Genomic DNA, 19,719 nt, shown 5'->3' on the forward strand with positions numbered 1-19,719 from the left:
GAATTTATTATTTATTTTATTTCATTTAAACACATATCACTCATATAATATATTAAAATTCATTTTAATTGATATGTACCATATCAATTTTCAAGTGATTAAAACACTATTTAATTTAAAATATGTAATTCAACAATGGTGTTGATATTTTTATTATTTTTTAGAGAATAATTATTCAAATAAATTTAACGTATAATATATTCATAAATAAAAAATATATATATGGATGAATTAAAAGAAATACTTTATGTGAGGCGGGTCAATGAAAGCGGATAATTGGAGATAATGATGGAATAAGAATTTTGAATTTTAGATTTAAATTTTTGATAAATTATTATATATTACTAATAAGTTTTTAATGTAAATATAAAATTTATGTCAAAATTATTAAGTATTTAACTTTTATTAAAATCCATAATTAAAATACTAGTATATATAGAGAGATGTGTGAAATGAAATCATAGGTTTTAAGGGTATTTTAGTCATTGTATAATTTTATACCAAAGAGAAATAATCTTGGGATTGTTATCCCACCAATTGGGTGGATAACTTATCCCGGAACTAATTATTAGTCCCGGGATAAGTTATCCCAAATATTTACAACCAAACGAGTGATTAAAATTTTTATCCCGGGATTATTATTTTATCCCAGGATTATTGACATTAATACCGCAAACCAAACGGCCCCTTATAGTTTCTATAACAAGAACAACAACTAAAATCCCGAAGCAATAACCTTTCATTTAGTTTCTAAAAATTTAATATTATTTTTGATGGACAGATTATTCAAATTAGTTGCTTCAGTAATTGCTCAAATTCATCCTCAATAAGCAACGAGTATGGAGATGGTAGTTTTCAAAAAAAAATTGAAACTCAGTGGATATTAAACTCGACCCTCTGACATTCTTTACTTAAAAGCCATGTTTTTTGAAAAGATTGGGTTCAAACTCGTGACATGCATCTAATTTGCACATCACATGATGTGCTCTTACCACTAGACCAGCTGGAGATAGTAGTTTCTTATTTAGTGGAAATCATTTTAAGATTCAATCTCAATCGCTGATATGTCATAGAGAATATCATATCAGCTTGTTCCAAAGGCGTGTGTAGTGAGTGAACTATGAGATATTTGTCTGCTTTCCTTTCTGCAAGGTAGAATATGAGCTATCAAATCCAGCAGCTCAAGGTTAAGTTTGCTTTAACAACAAAATATGGCGGGTTTATAAGATTACTCATTATACTTGGGGATTGTAGTAAGAGAATCAGAAAAAAGATTCAGCTTTACACTTAGGACAAGATTAAGGTGGAACCAAATTTTTATAGCAAAACTACCCTTGACCTAATATATCACATGCAATATTAAGAGTGTTATTGATGAAGCAAAGGAATAAACAACTTACCACAAGCTCAACTATATAAAAGGCTATATTTTAAAAGTCAAAACTTAACTACAAAGGAACAAAAAATAATCAATAAAGAACACAAAATATTGCGCCATTTGGATTTTTTCCTAGTCACATGCACATCTTGTACACATTGTTTAGCAACTAATTGGTGTTTATAAATGAATTTCTTTTACTTATATTATACCATCTCATTCGACAAAATTTTCACATGATTTATTTCTTTCCAGAACAAACCAAACAGCAGACAATTTTTTTAACCCCCCCTCCCCCTCCAAGCCCCACCAAATGACTAATGAAGATTTAGTGGATATGCAGGCCTTTTTAGAAAACTCGAAGTGTTGTAGCCTCATGTTACATTTGGGCTATTAAACCGCTAGCTTACACGATGAGCCTCATAATACATAATTATCAATTACTGATCACTTTGATATTATAGGAGGGGTTCAAGACTTTTTAAGAGATGGAAAACGAGTATGTAGACTTGATGAGTAGCTTTTCATTCCTTCTTTCTTTTTGGTGCACTTGTGAAGTTCTTATAGGTCTGTTTAACTCGAAAAATTTTTAAAGAAGAGAGGATTCCAGTTGAGCACCAGCTGTTACTTATGCAGTGCAGAGTCGGAGTTTAACAGCCACCTGCTCTTACATTGTGGTGTAACTTCTCAATTGTGGCAATTCTTCCTAAGTATAGTTGGACTCAAATGGACAATGCCAAGGACAGCAGCTGATTTACTGAGATTCTGACACAATCAGGGAGACAACGTCAATCAAAAGAAGTGGAGAAATCTCAGTCTAGCTTGTATTTGGAGGACAGCTTGGAAGGAAAGGCACACTAGATGTTTTGAAGGTAGCAATAGCTCCATTCAAATGATAGAGATGAACTGTTTTTTGTTGTTTATGTTTTTGGTGATAAGAGAATTATATAAATAATGTAGAATTCATACCCGACATGATAGATTCCTTGTGAGAAATGAAAGGATTTCCAGTAGTTTTGGAAGCTTTACATGGTTACCAGCACAGCCTTTGTACTGAGTTTTTTAAATACAAATGCTACTTTCTAAAAATAAAAATATAGCATATTGTCTATGAGAATTATATTATGATTTAGCTTTTTTTTTTTTCGGTTATAGTGCTTGTATACAAGAGAGTTTTCGATTATTATTCAAATTATTTACCTTTTTGAGAAAAGGAAGTAGTTCAAGAAATTCTTCCGTCAGAAAAGTAAAGCTGCATCTATGAGTTCAGTCAAAAAACCCTCATAATTAACCATGCTTCTGCTATATAATCTCAGGTGTAACTAACTTCACAATCCTAGTGCAGTCGGCCAGTCCCTCAGTGAAATAAAATTTTATCTAAGTATCAAAGAAATAAAAGCAGCCACCATATTGTGACTTGCAGTAATATTACAAGGCACCTGTACAACCTCTATCCTCTATAGGGGTGACAAACGGGCGGATTGGATTCGATTTAGACAGATTAAATATGGATCGAGCAAAAATGGTTTAGATTGCAATCCGCCCATATAAATATGGGTAAATATGGATTTGGTCATATATGGATTGGGTAAAAATGGTTCCAACCCACTTTAACTCCTAAAGTCAAAAACATAAAACTTCTATATCATATCAACTTGACTTTTTTTCCGTTTGTTTTTTTTTAGTTTTTTTCTTTTTGTTTTTTTTCTCTCTCTTCTATATGTAGCCTCTAGTTTTTTTTTTGTTTTTTTTTATTTTTTGTTCATTTCTTTTTTTCTCTCTCTTCTATCTCTACCCATTGCTTCTCTTTCTTTTTTTTCTTTTCCTTTTTAGTCTCCTTTTTTTCTATTTTTAATTTTGTTTTTACTTCTTTCTCATTTTTTTTCTTTTTTCATTATATTATATGTTTTATATTTTTTTTATTTTCGAAGAACATGGTAAGTCGAGTACAAATTATGAATGATGATCGAAATATCATAACCACTCAGTGTATTTGTATTTACCATCATTTTTTTTCTTTTTCCTTTTCTCCTTTTTCATTATTTTTTTCTTTTTGATTTTTTTTGTTTTTTTTTCTTCAATTCTTTCTTTACCCTGTTTTTCTCTCTTCTATCTCTAACTTTTTCCTCTCTTTCTCTTTTTTTTTTTTTTTTTTGTTTCTATTTTTGATTTTTTTTTTTTTTTATGATAACGAAATTACCCTAAGCGCATATTGATTTATATTCGCCCAACATCTATAATTTGTGTAAGTACATTTAAGTGGACTCCACCTAATGGACAGATACAGAGATAGTATCCTGAAAGATCTTGGGATTACATTCGTCAAACCAAATATCTTTAGCAGTCGCAAGAAGTAAACAAATCAAGGTTTCTACGTACTTCCTGCCTTTCCTAACCCTAAGCTCTTCGTTTCGTGCCTTACTTCTGCTCTAACGAGAACTCTAAGATGAGGGAGTTAGAAGTCGGATTTGAAGCTGGACTTTCCCATAAATCAAGGGTTGTGTGGATCCTCTGCCATATATGAAATGGAATAAAGATGGACCAAGCTACTTAATACAATTGTATTTGTATTTGTTTTTTAGACTTCAAACTTGTATTTGTATTTTATAGTTTGCACCGTCATATATATTTTATATAATTCGCACTCATACTGCACATTGTATTTGTATTTTGTGGTTTTATTTTGCTTGTATTTGTATTTGTATTCTATTTTCATTGATAAACTTGTATTTTTAAAAATCTATTTTATATTTGTATTTTTAAGTTGACCGTGTATTGTATTTGTATTTATAATTGCATTTGTTTGTATTTGCATTCATAGTTGACAGTATCATTTGTATTTTTAAACAATTGAAAAAGAACAGTTATTTTTCTTTCTACGAACACTTATATTTATATATATTGATACAACTTGTATTTTATTGATATAAATTAAACAATACAAATAAAAATAATAAAATTATGCAAATACAATTGCTAAATTATACAAATACAAATGTTACATTTGTATCAAATGATACATGTTTATACAACTTGAACCATACGCATACTAATGATACTTGTTTCTATACAAATATAAATGATAAATTTGATATACAAATACTAATGACACATTTGCATTGAATGATACATTGTATATTTATATATTTTAGACTCGAAAAAATACAATTAATTCATACACTTATTTGTATATAACTACAACTGATATATTGTACATATTGACAACTAAGCTATTCAAATAATAAAATTATTTGAAATATATAGTACGATACAAATAAATTTAAAGTAAAAAAAAATTATAAAATTATAAAATATAAAATGCAATGAAAAAAAAAATGAGGAAAAAAATATAAAAAAGGAAGAAAAATGACAATATTGGTTCGTCATTTTGTCATTTTTCTTCCTTTTTTTTTTATTAGGAAAAAAAATATAAAAAAAAAAAAAAAAAAAAAAAAAAAGAAAAAACAAAAAAAAAAGAAGAAAAAGAAACTAGAAAAGGAAAAAAAATGAAATTGTAAGCACAGGTAGGTGATCTCTGTGTTTAAATGGGTACCCATTTTTTTACCCATTTTGTCCATATTTGTATGAGCTTTTAAAATGAGTTGAAGTCCATATTTACCCATTTAAAATATAAGTGATCCATACTATATCTATTCCATTTTTAAGTGAATAGATTTTACAGACTTCTCTCTCCAACGTACACTTTGTAACGTTCAACTTAACATTTCCACCTCGACTGACCGGCGGACTCTGACGCCAGCGACGGCGTAGACGAGCCAGAAGTAGATAAGATCTACCTCTCTCTCCCCTCAAATCGCTCTCCCTAGTTCCTCGTTATCATCTTCCCCACCCTTAACATTTCTTTCCCGTCGCGACAATCGCCGGCGGGTTTAGGTTTCCCGTCGGCTCGACTCGGGTAACGGGGAGGTATCCATAAGAGGCCAAACAGGTAGATCAGACGAGTTGGTTCGATGTCCGTCGACGTCCAGATCCCAGCAAGTCCCTGAAGATGCTCCGGCGAAACTACGGTGACACTCCGTCGACGTAACCAGCGGTCCCGTTCCAGTCGACCTCCTTCTGGCAACCAATTTTCAACATCAAAATTGACGGACCAGCAGCACGCAGGCGTACCGGTGACATCTAAACTTTGATTATTTCGTCACTCCATATATCGGCACTTCATATAGTTTGACTGCTTTATACTATTTTGATCCATGTCTCTCTTTTCTGCGTTCGTTACTTACTGCTAGTGAGCATAGTTGTGACTGGCTTCTTTGCTTAGTGGTGGATATTGTTTGTATTGTCTTTACCTGCTTTGACATTTTCTTGATTATTTCATTTACTGTACGTGTGCCTTCTATTTCCCGTTGTTACTTTATTACTGTTATTGTGGGCATTTTCTTGGACTTGTGGCTGTGGGCATTGATGGTAGGATAGGGTCATGTCCGAAGGGATTGGGGCGGGGGGTTGTGCTAGGGGTGGGGGAAGAGGGAAGGGTGAGTGTAGGAGTGGGGGCTAGGTCTGACGTTAGGGGAGGTAGAGGAAAATGTGGTGCTAGAGCGGATAGGCTGCTGATAGATACTTTTCAGGGTAAGTCTATTGAGCTGGTGAAGATTCTTAAAAAAAGGAGGATCAATAGCTGGTGAAGATTCTTAAAAAGAGAAGGATCAATATTGCGTGTGTACAAGAGACTTAAGTGGGTAGGGTCTAAAGCTAGGGATGTAGACGGTTACAAGCTTTGGTACTCTGGTAGTGTGGTAGCGTGAGGTGTAGGAATAGAGTTGGCATCTTAGTAGATGAGGAGCTTAGAGGGCAGGTAGTGGAGGTTAAGAGGATCAGCGATAGGTTGATGACTATTAAGTTGGTTATTGGCGGGTCTACCCTGAATGTGTGTAGTGTTTACGCGTCTCAGGTGGGCTTGGATAGGGATGAGAAGACGCGGTTTTGGGAGGCTTTGGATGAGGTGGTGAGAGGAGTGCCTAGTTCCGAGAAGATTGTTGTAGCAGGGGATTTCAATGGGCACATCGGGGCGTTACCGGGAGGCTTTGGTGATGTGCATAGTGGTTTTGGTTTTGGGGAGAGAAATGAAGAGGGAGCTGCTCTGTTGGACTTTGCGAGATCCTTTGGGTTGGTAGTGGTGAATTCGAGCTTCCCGAAGAAGGACGATCATCTGATCACCTTTCGAAGCGCGATAGCCAAGACCCAAATTGACTTTTTGCTACTTAGGAAAGGGGATAGGGTGTTGTGTAAGGACTGTAAAGTCATCCCGAGTGAGAATCTTTCGACCCAGCATAGGCTCTTGGTGATGGACTTAGGTATTAAGAAAGACAAGAAGAGAAGGGGTGAGGAGGGTAGACCTAGAATTAAGTGGGGCGGTTTAATGCCGGCGAATGCGCGGGAGATAGTAGAGAAGGTGGAGGGTATGGGGGGGGGGGGGGGGTAAGGGGGGCGTGGATGGTATGTGGGATAGGGTGGCTAGGTGCATCAAGGAGACTGCTAGTGAGGTGTTGGGTATGTCTAGGGGCCGGGCCGGTCATTGTCGGGGGGATTGGTGGTGGAATGAAGAAGTTAAGAAGAAAGTGGAGAGTAAGAAGGAGGCGTATGCTAAGTTGGGTGAGAGTAAGGATGAAGATGAGAAGCGGGCTAATAGGGAGGAATACAAGATAGCTAGGAAAGAGGCTAAGTTGGCAGTTACGGCGGCTAAGACCGCAGCGTTCGAGAGATTGTATGCAGGGTTAGAAGAGAAAGAAGGGGAAAAGAGGTTATTTAGGCTTGCAAAGGCTAGGGAGAGCAAGGGTCGTGACCTCGACCAGGTGAAGTGTATTAAGGAGGAGGATGGTAGAGTGTTGGTGGAGGATGATCACAGTAAGAAGAGATGGCAGTCGTACTTTGATAGGTTATTGAATGACGAAGGGGATAGAGATATTGCGTTAGGGGAGCTGGAGCACTCAGAGGACTGTTGTGATTTCAGTTATTGTAGACGTTTTAAGGTAGAAGAGGTTAAAGAAGTTGTTCGCATGATGCATAGGGGTAGGACGACGGGGCCTGATGAGATTCCTGTGGACTTTTGAAAGTTTTCTGACGAAGCGGGCTTAAGGTGGTTGACTGAATTGTTTAACGACATTTTCAAGTCGGCAAAAATGCCCAAGGCTTGGAGATGGAGTACAATGATCCCTCTTTATAAGAACAAGGGTGACATTCAGAGCTGCAATAACTATAGGGGCATTAAGTTATTGAGCCACACTATGAAGATTTGGGAGAGAGTGGTCGAGTTGAGATTGAGAAGAATAGTGTCTATCTCGAACAACCAGTTTGGATTTACGCCCGGGCGCTCGACGACGGAGGCAATTCACCTGGTGCGGAGACTGGTGGAGCAGTTTAGGAAAAGGAAGAAGGATTTGCACATGGTGTTTATGGACTTAGAGAAGGCGTTCTTTGAAGATGCTTGGAGGTGAGCAAGGTCATCATGGTGTATATCAGAGTAATCAAGGACATGTATGATGGAGCCAAGACTCAGGTGAGGACAGTGGGAGGAGACTCAGAGAATTTCCTTGTCGTGACAGGGTTGCACCAGGGATCTACTCTTAGCCCGTTCTTGTTTGCTTTGGTGATGGATGTGTTGACGCGGCGTATTCAAGGAGAGGTGCCTTGGTGTATGCTTTCTGCAGATGATGTAGTTTTGATTGACGAGATATGAGGGTGGGGGTGGGGTGGGGGGTGAATGATAAATTAGAGGTGTGGAGACAACCCTTGAATCTAAAGGGTTCAGGTTGAGTAGGAGCAAGACAGAATATTTGGAATGCAAGTTTAATGACTTGAGGCAGGAAGACGAGGTGGTAGTAAAGTTGGATTCCCACGCAGTGTGTAAGAGGGATAGTTTCAAGTATCTTGGGTCTATGATTCAAGGGAATGGTGAGATTGACGAGGATGTCTCCTACCGAATTGGGGCGAGATGGATGAAGTGGAAGCTCGCCTCGGGGCTGTTGTGTGATAGGAAGGTGCGGTACCGCCTAAGCTTAAAGGCAAATTCTACAGGGTGGCAGTGCGTCCGGCCATGTTGTATGGAGCGGAATGTTGGACAGTCAAGAACTCTCACATTCAAAAATTGAAGGTGGCGGAAATGCGGATGTTGTGTTGGATGTGTGGGCTTACTAGGGGTGACAGAGTTCGAAATGAGACTGTTCGGGTAAAGGTTGGAGTGGCTTCGGTGGAGGACAAGATGCGAGAAACCCGTTTGAGATGGTTCGGACATGTGAAGAGGATGGTTTCAGGCGGGGTAGGGGTAGGCCGAAGAAATACTAGAGAGAGGTTATCAGGCGGGACATGGAGCAATTACAGCTCACAGAGGACATGACCCTAGATTGGAAGATGTGGAGGACGCGGATTAGGATAGAAGGCTAGTGCCATTTTGGGTCGCTGGGGTAGGGCATTACTTGGTAGGGTATTATTCTTGTTATGACACCTTGTTGCATGCTTTATTACGAGTTTGTTTACTGCTCTTTGATTATTATTCCTTGTGGGTGGCGTAGGTATGTACTGTCATCTTGTTCCATACTTTATTAAGGATTTGTGTATTATTCTGTGTCTTGAGCCGGGGTCTATAGGAAACAGCCTTTTTACTTCTCCGGAGGTAGTGGTATGAACTGCGTACATCTTACCCCCCAGACCACACTATGTGGGAATATACTGGGTTTGTTGTTGTTGTTGTAAAATATAAGTGATCCAATTCAATAAATATGGGTTAAATGGACTCTTTTCACAAATATGGGTTGAAATTGCCAGCCCTAATCCTCTAATATACATCTTGAAACATGAAATAGCAATACATTAAAAGGAATTCAGGACCATCATATTGGACTTACATGGACCAGTTTGTTGCCCAAGCTTCGCCATGTCCCAAACCTATAAAATGGGGGATTTAGATAAGAAGATCATCCAGGATCAACAGATACTTAATTTGTGAAAACAAAATCTCAACGCTATTCAGAAGCTACAAGCACCTTCAGAGATGAGTCTGAGAAGCCACCAGCCACTAATGATCCATCATGTGATATTGATGCACAGTTTAGTCTACAGACATTTACAGATAAACTCACAAGATTAGGATATGTTTTGGAAAACAAATTGCACACCTACAAGATTCAAGATCATGAAAACTTACCCATTATGTGTATTAACAAATGTATAGAAGCTAACAGAGGGCAATGATGCATTACTCAACTGTACACGGTTCCTTAAGTCTTCCAGAATAGAAAGTTCTACCTCTGCAGGTCTGTGAAAAATATTTTCTTTCAGAGATGATCCAAGATCCAAGAACTGTTTAAGATCAATACTGTCACAAATTTACCAACTTCAAATCAAGGACAGGTCTAAGTGAAAACCTTAATCATGAGTAGGATTTTTGGAAAAAGAAAACAAAGGAGAAAGAAAGAACCAAGACCAAAAGATCATGTAATTCTTGAGCCGGGGGTCTATCGGAAACAGCCTCTCTACTTCTCCGGAGGTAGTGGTATGGACTGCGTACATTTTACCCTCCCCAGATCCCACTATGTGGAAATACACTGGGTTTGTTGTTGTTGTTGTAAAACATGCTCCCCACTGCCCAGAGATATGAATAATAATGTAGTTGGTACAACTGTACAAGAAAACTATTTACTTATCTGTTCCCTGGCAGCCATGTTTTCCATGTTATTTGAAGAGTATATGAATGCATTTAAGGAACTATACTATGAGTATGACACCCCACAGAACGGATTGCAGCTCAATCATATTTTCCTCATCCATCATAATATTCCTTTTTGATGCAACTCCTCATTTAATGTTTTTCGGAAACAGCCTCTCTACTTCTCCTGAGGTAGTGGGATGGACTGCGTACACTCTACCCTCCCCAGACCCGACTAGGTGGGAATACACTAGGTATGTTGTAGTTGTTGTTGTCCTCATTTAATGTTTCCCTAATGGAACATGATGACAATATTTCAAATAAAATTATGACCTCCAACAAGAGTGTCTTTTCCAAGTGGAGGGGGATGTAGTAGGAGTTGAAAAACACAATAGGGCCCTCTCTTTTTCTTTGGTAAATAAGGTAATAGGATTGAAGAATACATAGCAGGTAAAGCAAGTTCTGGTTTGACACGTGGTGCAGTTGTGACGGTGCTGCTCTCTGTACGAGAAGATTTCCCTGTTGCAACCCCAACTTTGTCCTTCTTTAGCTTTTTAAGAGGTGCACCTTGTTTTCCACCTTCAACTGACTTCTTCTGAAAAAAAAAAGGCAAAATAAAATAATAAATGTGGAAGGATGTCACTTTTTCAAGAAAGTAAATGTGGAAGGATGTCCATCAAATAAAATTTACACCACTAACTAAATATAAAGATAAGATAATAATTTAAGTGGGAAATATTTATGAATGATCAAGTAGGAAATGAACTGGCAGAAATTTAACACCTTGTTTTCTTCCACCTCTCCTTCCTTGGGATCTCCGTCAAACTTTTCCGCATCTGGAACTGAACCTCCTGTCTTTTCTATCCGTTCTTCTAAAGAATCTTCAAGCAGCTGCAAGTTAAATTATTAAAACATCTCCTGGGAACAAAATTTAAAACACAGAAGACCTAAATTACACAGACTGCTAAAATCATGGGATATGATCAGTGTCAAGGTGTCAGACTAATTAAATTCTGTCTAGGACATGTGGATACTGGATACAAATAGAATATCAAAAACAGGTAAAGGAAACTATTGATAAAAATGTAAGTGATCAATTCACGCTCAATATCTATGCCCTCATTTTTTATTCATTAATACGCTTTGTTATTTGGATTGGCCCACTCCATATACAAATATACATGGAACGCAAGATTGGGCCGTTCCACCGCGAAAGGTAGGTCATAATATTATGATTATTATCTCATTAGCCCTGCTACAATATTTTTGTAGTACCAAATATTCAGTCAATTTTATATTTGAGCAAAAAGTAATTGGGAAAACAGCCCATCTTATAGGAAGCAAAAGCTAATCTGCTCTCTCCCACTCCCTAAAGTGAAGAGAAAAGAAAAAGAAAAAGAAAAAAGAATTTTGGAAAACCCACACATCAATCTCTCCCCCTCTCAGAAACTAAACAAAAAGAAGGAGGATCTTAAGGAGAAAGAAGGGGCAACTCCATCATGATGTTCTTTACCTTTTGACTCTGTCTCTCTGGTCTCTTCACCCACCATATGGAAGTAAAATAATCCCATATTTTTTTAATTTAAAAACAGTGGTGTTTAGGCCAACTTGTGTGAACTTTGAATATTCTACTAGATACTTACTTCCTCCCACCAAGCTTGGACAGATGGAAAGAAATCACCTAGTGTATTTTGTCTCGTCTCCAAGGTTTGCACCCACTTAATTACCCCCATCTTGTTTGACCAGATCCAACATTAATTCCATCAACAATGAGAAATGTGATGTCCGACACAGCCATTTGGCCAAAATGCTTAGTCCAAGTAACATAGCATGAGATACTAACACATTTAAGCTGACCCTTTTCAACAGCATAACCCAAGCAAATCCTTAAAATTTACAAATCATGAACCTAGAATGGCCAAAACTAGTTGATAGTGGTATATTCTCCTAAGATAATATAAGTTGATACGCAAAGGAGTAAGTTAATCACTTGTTTATGACTTGCAGCTCCACTCTTCGTTTTCTTCTTCTTTTTTTCCTTTTAATATGGCTGTTCAGTCAGCTTGAACGAATCTGAATCTACTACCTTTCACCAGCACATGCACAGGTAAGTCTTCCCACTAAGACTTAGGTAGGTGAGGAAAAAACACCTAGCGCCTTTGTTTATACTGGAACTTGAACCCTGATCTCCCATAGTTTTTTATTCACTTCATTGGCCACTTCGCCACACCCATAGATATGAAATTTAGAATAAGAGAATTTTTATAATAGTGGTGTCCGGACCCGAATCCAAATGGTCTCTAATTACTTTTCTGAACTATAGGGCCCTTTTTAATTTCCTAAAATGAATCTTGATAGAATAATTTTAGATCACTAACACATGTGATCTTATCCTAAATACCTTGAGACACATAGTTCAAAGGTAATGCAGACTTCCAGCTCGCCAATTTAATTGGTTCATGGTCAGTTAACCAACAACAAGAATATTCATCAAATAGCTAAGTATTACAGGTAAAATAGTCTAAAGCTGATATTTACCACACAATCCAATCCAAAAACATAAAGATTAATTTATTGGTAATCACGGTGTGCTTACCCCCCAATGAACTTCTTTCTGATTTATGAGACTAGCATCATGGCCACTTGCAACAAGAGTTACAACTTCCGCGTCATCAGATATAGAGCCAGGCTGTCCAGGAGAAACTGTCATTTGATACAAAATTAGCTTAATATTGTACTTAATTTAATAAATACGTAACTCTAAAATTACACCAGATATTATAGTAATAATTAAGGGCCAAGCACAAGGGGATCATGGGCCAGTAAACTATTCATAGGGTTGTTTAGGACAATTTAACTCGAAGATTGCCAGATTACCACGAAAAGAGCATGTCTTTGGTTCTTGTGTCAAACATACCACAGAGTTGATTGAGTAAATCATCTGCATCTTATTACTCTGCCATTGCTTGCACAAGAAAAAAGGGGAGTCCGAATGCAAGAGATAGAGAGGAAAAGAACTAAATGCTTATAAACAAAACTTGGAATGCGCTCCTGCATCTATAACTCATCTAATTACTGTTCTTCATACCAATAAATATTTGACTTTAATTTTAACAATCTCTCTGTGTAATGACCCAATAGAAGCGCATAGTCACGACAGCTAGTGAAATCATCACTTACTGCTCCTCCTATGTGATCATGTTCTCCCACAACACCATGACAACTCAGCAACAAAAACAGCACATCTGCAATATCTCATTAAAGGCTTCCATATTATTTCTTTTTCTCCCTGTAATTTTAGAAGTTTTAGCTTCTAAAGAAAAAAATTGGAGTTTCTTTGAGTTAAAACACGCCTTGAACCAAGAAACAGAAGCTGGAGACAAATTATGGAAAGTAAGAGTGCTTTGCGCACATATGAAAGAACCAAGCAATATGAAGGAAGAAATTATGGTCAAATTCACCACTGTTTATAATAAACGCGACAGTTTTCCTCTTTTCATGTGTTGCGGTTCCAGAGGGTAAAGACAGCCAATGGTCATTGACTCATAGGAGGGACAAAACAAGCAATGATCTAACAAAAAGGAGTTGACTTTGAACGGGTACGTGTTTCCTTCCCCGACTTTCTTCAGTGGATGCAATGATGGGAATTTGTTCTATCAGGAGAACAGTCAAGGAATAGACATGTCAAATGCGGGAGTCCAGCTTCACTCACAAGTTTTTTCTCTTCTTTCTTCTCATATGGCTGGGTTATCACTACAATGAATATGGAAAAAGATGCTATTGCTCCTTCCTAAACACTTCGTGGTGGCATAAATATTTCCGCTAAATGCAAATGGTCATTTAACATAGTTGAAAATTGAAAGGCTGAATGCAACTGCAAAGATGGGAACTGCACCTTGAAAATTAATCCGCTCATTGATGATCCCAAGCATTGTAATAGACTCTGACTTGTGCAAGTATTGCAACAAAAGGTCATAGGAGTACTGTTTCAGAGTAAAAAAGCAAATCAAAAGGCTAATCCAGTTAAGCTCTGAAGATGTGCATTGCAAAAAGTAATAAAATGGTGCCAGACATGTCTATTGCCCAACAAACAGTTATCAGCTGCATGTAAATCCACCAAACTAGACAAAACATCAGGTGAATGACTGCTCCTTCAATGTGCATGGTGATAAGATACATGGTTATGAGAATATCAGACAAAACATTGTACTTAATTTCAACTAACCTACATGACCTTGAGATGAACTAATCACTTTCTGTCATTTCTTATTTCTCAGTATGTCGAACCATTGGTGTTTGCTATGTCATCAACTTAATTAATAGGAGTTCTGCTTCAAATTAAAAGAGAGTGAGAAGATAGCAAATGTCACTAGTTTCATGCTCTCTTTCTAACACAAAGTTGGTATCAATTTCACGCTTTATCATCTCAAAAGAAAAGATTGGGAAAGAGGTGGATTTTTTTGTCAAAAAGTTGAAGTTCCACGGCAAAATAAAAGTGGTCCAGATCAGGAAATGAAAGAGGATGCACTCAAAATTGAAATATCACATTAGTTTCTTTTTCTCCTCTGTAACTCAATACGCATTTATCATCAATTGCTAACAACCCCCAGACACACTTGGCTTTCACAGTTGAGACATTAGTGTGCACTATAGTACCAGAATATAAATACAACCAAAAGAAGCAGAAGGATGAAGAGAGTACCTGACACATCTTTATGTTCACTTTGCTCATCCGTATAGAATGAGCAAATTCCATTTCCTGCATTTCACGATATGTTTAGTGAGCATATGACACACTTAAGCATGGGAAAGGGCATCCATACAGGTGCTAGGTTAGTGATGTACCTCTAGATGGGATGGTGAGAGGACGCCTTCTAACTTCTGAAGATCACGCAAATGCGTCATCTCATGGTCTTCACGGTAACTATTGAAAAAGGCTCGTGCTGGTAATAAAAGAACTGTGTTAAAAATTATCCCACAAATATAAAAACACAACCAAAACTTAACTGATAAAGTATACCTTCTTGAAGATGACCCTTAGCGACAAGTTCCATGAAACAATGAATAAATACAGGATATAACACACGAAGCAACTCATGCTGCAAGATTGAATATATATATGTTTAGATGAACCAATAATAGCAATGCGCTCGGTTAACAAATGAAATAGGATAACAATAATTAGCATAATTTAAGATGATTTCAAATGAATTATACATAACTAAAATCAAAAGACTAACAACCCCAATATACACAATGACCAACCTGTTAGACACGACAAATTTAAATATCGTTTCTGTGAATCAGACGGTATTTTAAGCAGTAACAGAACTGCAGGAAGAGAAACGGCCCAAAAAAAAGGAAATAGAAGACTCTGGTATTTAACATTGTCTCGTGTTATCTCCAATAGATCTTATGTTTCTTTAGAGACAATACGACTGCACTCTCTAGGATATGAAATAACTTCCATTTACATGAAGAGGATTTTAAGGGGAGAGATGGATAAATAACAGAAGGAGCTGATTATAAATATTTCGATTGAAACAAGGGGCAGATCATTAAGGGAAAAGGGAATGCAAATCCCAACCCCTTCGTGAGCTAGCTCAACTTTCCCTCTTTTCAATCTAAATCAGATCTGTTGGTATTGGAGCAAATCCAGAGATACATCGAAGGTAGCTTCAATTATTCCAGAAAACCACAAAATATTGAAGCCTAAAAAGATTAAGTCAAAAGGAAGTGTCTAGCTTGGAGAGAGAACAAAAATGATCCCCTATGTTTGAGTGTAGGTTCAAAATGGTCCTATATGATATACTCCCCGAACAATTTTAGCCTTGTAAGTTTGCCAAAAGTAGGCATTTGGTATCTGAAAACATTTAACAAACTCTAGTGGTTAGAATTTATTGGAATGGTGAAAATAATTATCTAACCAGAAACACCAGAAAGTCCTGTCAAATCTTAGAAAACATAAAACCAAAAACTGCACCGTATAGCCGAAAAAAAAACAGAAATTGCACTTCAAAAGCTGCACCAGCCTCCAAAAATAGACTAAAATTAGCAAAGATGGCAAAAATTGTACCTCTAAATGTGAATCATGTTAAATCGTGTTTTTCACAATTCCTGTTAAATTTACCAACAAAAGTTTGTTAAATATTTGATACAACACGTTTTCTTTTGGTGAACTTAAAGGACCAAAAGCGTTCATGAGTATATTTAAGATGACCATTTTGAACCTACCCCAAACAAGGAACCATTATGTCATTTTTTTCATCTGACTTGTATAATCACACAACCTAGCTTGTACAATGCTATTCATGCTTATGTTTAGTCTAAACTTAACTCGACTCACTGCTATATTTATAACAGAAGTCAATAAACTAGAGTTGCGAATTAGAAACTGAATTCCAAAAACCTTGTCACTGCCAGAAAGCACAGCAGCCAAAATATTAACAGGTCAAGATGCTCACTTGATCAACCCAATACATTATGTTAAGGAATAGAAAGGGCTAATAACAGAGAAAAAGAAAACCTCTCCTTTCTGTTTGTGTCTATTGTCTATGGTATTAACGGAAGCAGGCCTTTCATTAGTGCATCACATGTCATGAGGAGACATCCATCGTCATACTATATAAAATACCTCTCATGTAACTGTTAGCACAAGTCAAGGGACCAACCTTATATAAATCCAGTGAACTATAAGCCCATGACCGAAGCTTGCTGTATTCTTCTTGGTATCGTTCGGGACCAGTTTCAAATCTGACAAGCATGAAAATTTAGATTCAGAATGATATCAAAGATGCATGCTAAGAAAATAAACAGAAAGCATGCTTTATCACAGTTTTCAAGACTTCCAATTAGAGTCAGCCGGTGTGAAAATGAAAATCTTGTCATAAAATCTATCCATCTATATCTATAGAACAACAAGAAATACCCAGTGAAATCCCATAAGTGGGGTCTAGGGAGGACAGAGTGCACGCAGACCTTATCACTACCACGTGAAGGTAGAGAGGTGGTTTCCGCAAGACCCTCGACTCAAGTGCAGCACATCCAAGTATAAAGAAAAAGAAAACATAGCAACTAACAAGGGAAGCACTGCAAAGCCTACCAGAAAGGAACAAGAACAACAACAAAATAGTGTGATAATCAGAACACAATAAACAACAAATGATGATAGACATCAAAAGCAAGAACTACAATAATATGGCTAGTACAATGACAAATACCAACTAGCCTAAACTCTCGAAGAGCAAATCAACACTCTACTACCTGCTAACCTTCTAAGTTCCACCCTCATATGCATCCTCCACACCCTCCTAACTAAGGTCATGTCCTTGATAACCTAAACCCGCATCAATGTCTTGTCTAATCACATTTCCCCAATACTTTTTCGACCTACCTCTACCTCTCCTCGTACCTACTATATCCAACCTCTCAAACTTCCTCATGGGGCATCTGCTCACATTTCCACGCCTGCCTCGAAAATTGCATCACTAAATTTGCAGTCAAAGTACTTTGTCTCCGTTGCATGCCTCATCAATCAATACTATGTCAACCGCAAATAACATACACCAAGGCACCTCGTCCTGAATGTACCGTGTCAACTCACCTACTTTTATGGGTATTTGGTAATTTAGCTTTACACTTTGGGGCTTCCAATCAAACATGAGAAAATTGAAACACATTTCCTTCATACCAAATACGCCCATTGTTGTTGCTGCTCTTCTTGAAACAACTAAGCCTCAATCCTAAGGAGTTCAGATCAGCTCATAAATCCACCTCTATTTCCATTCTGCTCTATTCATACCCTTTTCTTTCTCATACTAAACAATTAACTAACTATTTTCCAACACAGGTAACACAAATGGTAACTAAAACTACAACCTCGTACCCAGTATGTTTTCATAAAATACGGTAGAAGAAAACACCTACTCAAAGAAAAGATGTTTTGGAGGGGGGGGGGGGGGGGGGCGCAGTTCAGGGTCAATTTGGGAATTTACAGAAATGCTATTGAAAAGTGAAGAAGAACTGCTTCTAATACGCTGCTGCTGCTCTTCTTCCAACAAACAAACTACTTCTCAACCTAAACTAGATCCGGTCAGGTCTATGAATCTCTATATTCAATTCTTCTCTATTTTAACGCTTTCATTGGAACTAATTTATTTTTTAAGGAAATTTAAGGATTCATAGCATATTTCTCTTAAATTTTAATCAAAAGAGCTTTAGTGCACCGAGCTGTCCCTTTTTCAATCGACTAATCCTCGTAGCAAAACAGTAAGTTTTACAGATAAATAAGGAAAATTACGAAACTTACTCAGAGAAAGAGAGGATTTTTTTTTCCGATTCTGATCTATTTGAACACATTTCATTGGAATTAAATTATCTTTTAACGCAAATTAAGCATTCAATCATATTTCTTTTCGAACTTAATCCTCTAATCCTCATGGTCCGCCCCTTCCCCAAAATCTTACACATAGCAAGAGCTTTACTGCACCGAGATGCCCTTTTTTCTCAATCGGCTAATTCTCGTAGCAACACAGTAAACATTACATAAAATTAAGAAACTTATTCGGAGAAACAAAGGACTTTATGGATAATAACAGGGTCGATTTGGGATTTACAGAAATGTTTTCAAAGAGTGAACAAGAGCTGCACTTGTTCCAACAACGTCTCAATCCTAAACTAGACCCGGGTCGGGTCTACAAATCTCTATATTTTCAGTTCTGCTTTACTTGAACACATTTCATTAAAATTAATTTTATCTTTCAAGGCAAATTAAGCATTCATACATTTCAGTTAATCCTCGTATTCCATCCCTTCCCAAATCCTACACATAGCCGGAGCTTTAATGCACCGAGCTGCCCTTTTTACATAAAATTAATGAAAATTAAGAAACTTACTCAGAAAAAGAAAGGATTTTTTTGGTAATGTCGGGGTCAATTTGGGAATTAGCGGAGTTGTTGTTGTTGTTGTTATTGTTCAGTTGTTGTTCTTCTTGAAAAGCGAGCTCCGTTTGTTTGAATCCCTTTTTCTTCAAATAGGCTACTACTGCTTTCTCAATTTCGTCTTCATCCATGGCGAATAAATGTATAAACTTTGAGAATTTTTAGTGAAGAAGAAATAGTTGGGGTTTATAGGGATTTAGCATTTTGATTTGGGGTTTCTTGGAGGGATTTTAATACGATGTCGTTCTAAGTTTTAAGGAAAAAATTTTAAGGTTCTAATAAAGGGATTTTTGTAAAAATATATTTCATGTGTAGCTCATATTTTAACATTACACCCATATAGCCCCCTCCTTTTTCGCAATAACGTATATGCATATAATATACAATACTATTACATACTTGGGGCTCGTTTGGTACAAAGAATAAAAGATAACTAATTTTAAAATTAATTTTACGATGAGTTTATCGAATAATATGCATGGAATAACTCATTCTAGGATTAGATATTTCGAAATTGTAGTGTTATTTTTATGTCATCTTGAGAATGGACAACTAATCTCGAGATACCTAATTCCGAAATGACTTTTTTTCTGATATCAAAAGATATTGGTTCGAGAGTACCAAGAAAAATGCTAGTAAGAAGGAGGAACACACGACCCCTTATTGTACACAGGGTATAAATCTTTGTATATAAGTGTATAAGAGGGGCTTGTATGCACTTTTACGTTATAATACAAACT

The 19,719-nt window shown here is 36.8% G+C and overlaps 1 protein-coding gene across 3 annotated transcripts in view; it reads right to left on the minus strand.

Moving 5' to 3' along the window:
* LOC107872836 (transcription initiation factor TFIID subunit 5) overlaps window positions 1–19,230 on the minus strand; it is a 26,237-nt gene extending 7,007 nt beyond the window's left edge. The window contains exons 1-12 of one of the 3 annotated variants that reach the window (XM_047413625.1): window positions 18,935–19,230; window positions 16,712–16,793; window positions 15,061–15,139; window positions 14,886–14,983; window positions 14,743–14,799; window positions 13,936–14,023; window positions 12,637–12,743; window positions 10,824–10,931; window positions 10,484–10,632; window positions 9,540–9,650; window positions 9,379–9,448; window positions 9,241–9,280 (exon numbers count right to left, since the gene is read on the minus strand). In XM_047413625.1, the coding sequence (XP_047269581.1) occupies window positions 9,241–9,280; window positions 9,379–9,448; window positions 9,540–9,650; window positions 10,484–10,632; window positions 10,824–10,931; window positions 12,637–12,743; window positions 13,936–14,023; window positions 14,743–14,799; window positions 14,886–14,983; window positions 15,061–15,139; window positions 16,712–16,793; window positions 18,935–19,110 (1,165 nt within the window). In that variant the 5' untranslated portion in view covers window positions 19,111–19,230. Of the gene's footprint in view, window positions 1–9,240; window positions 9,281–9,378; window positions 9,449–9,539; window positions 9,651–10,483; window positions 10,636–10,823; window positions 10,932–12,636; window positions 12,744–13,935; window positions 14,024–14,742; window positions 14,800–14,885; window positions 14,984–15,060; window positions 15,140–16,711; window positions 16,794–18,934 lie in introns of all 3 variants that reach the window. The other 2 variants (XM_047413626.1, XM_047413624.1) reach the window with 2 other exon arrangements.
* Between the last annotated feature and the right edge of the window lie 489 nt (window positions 19,231–19,719).

The sequence above is a fragment of the Capsicum annuum genome, chromosome 6 (genome assembly GCF_002878395.1).
Source record: "Capsicum annuum cultivar UCD-10X-F1 chromosome 6, UCD10Xv1.1, whole genome shotgun sequence".
NCBI lineage: Eukaryota > Viridiplantae > Streptophyta > Magnoliopsida > Solanales > Solanaceae > Capsicum > Capsicum annuum.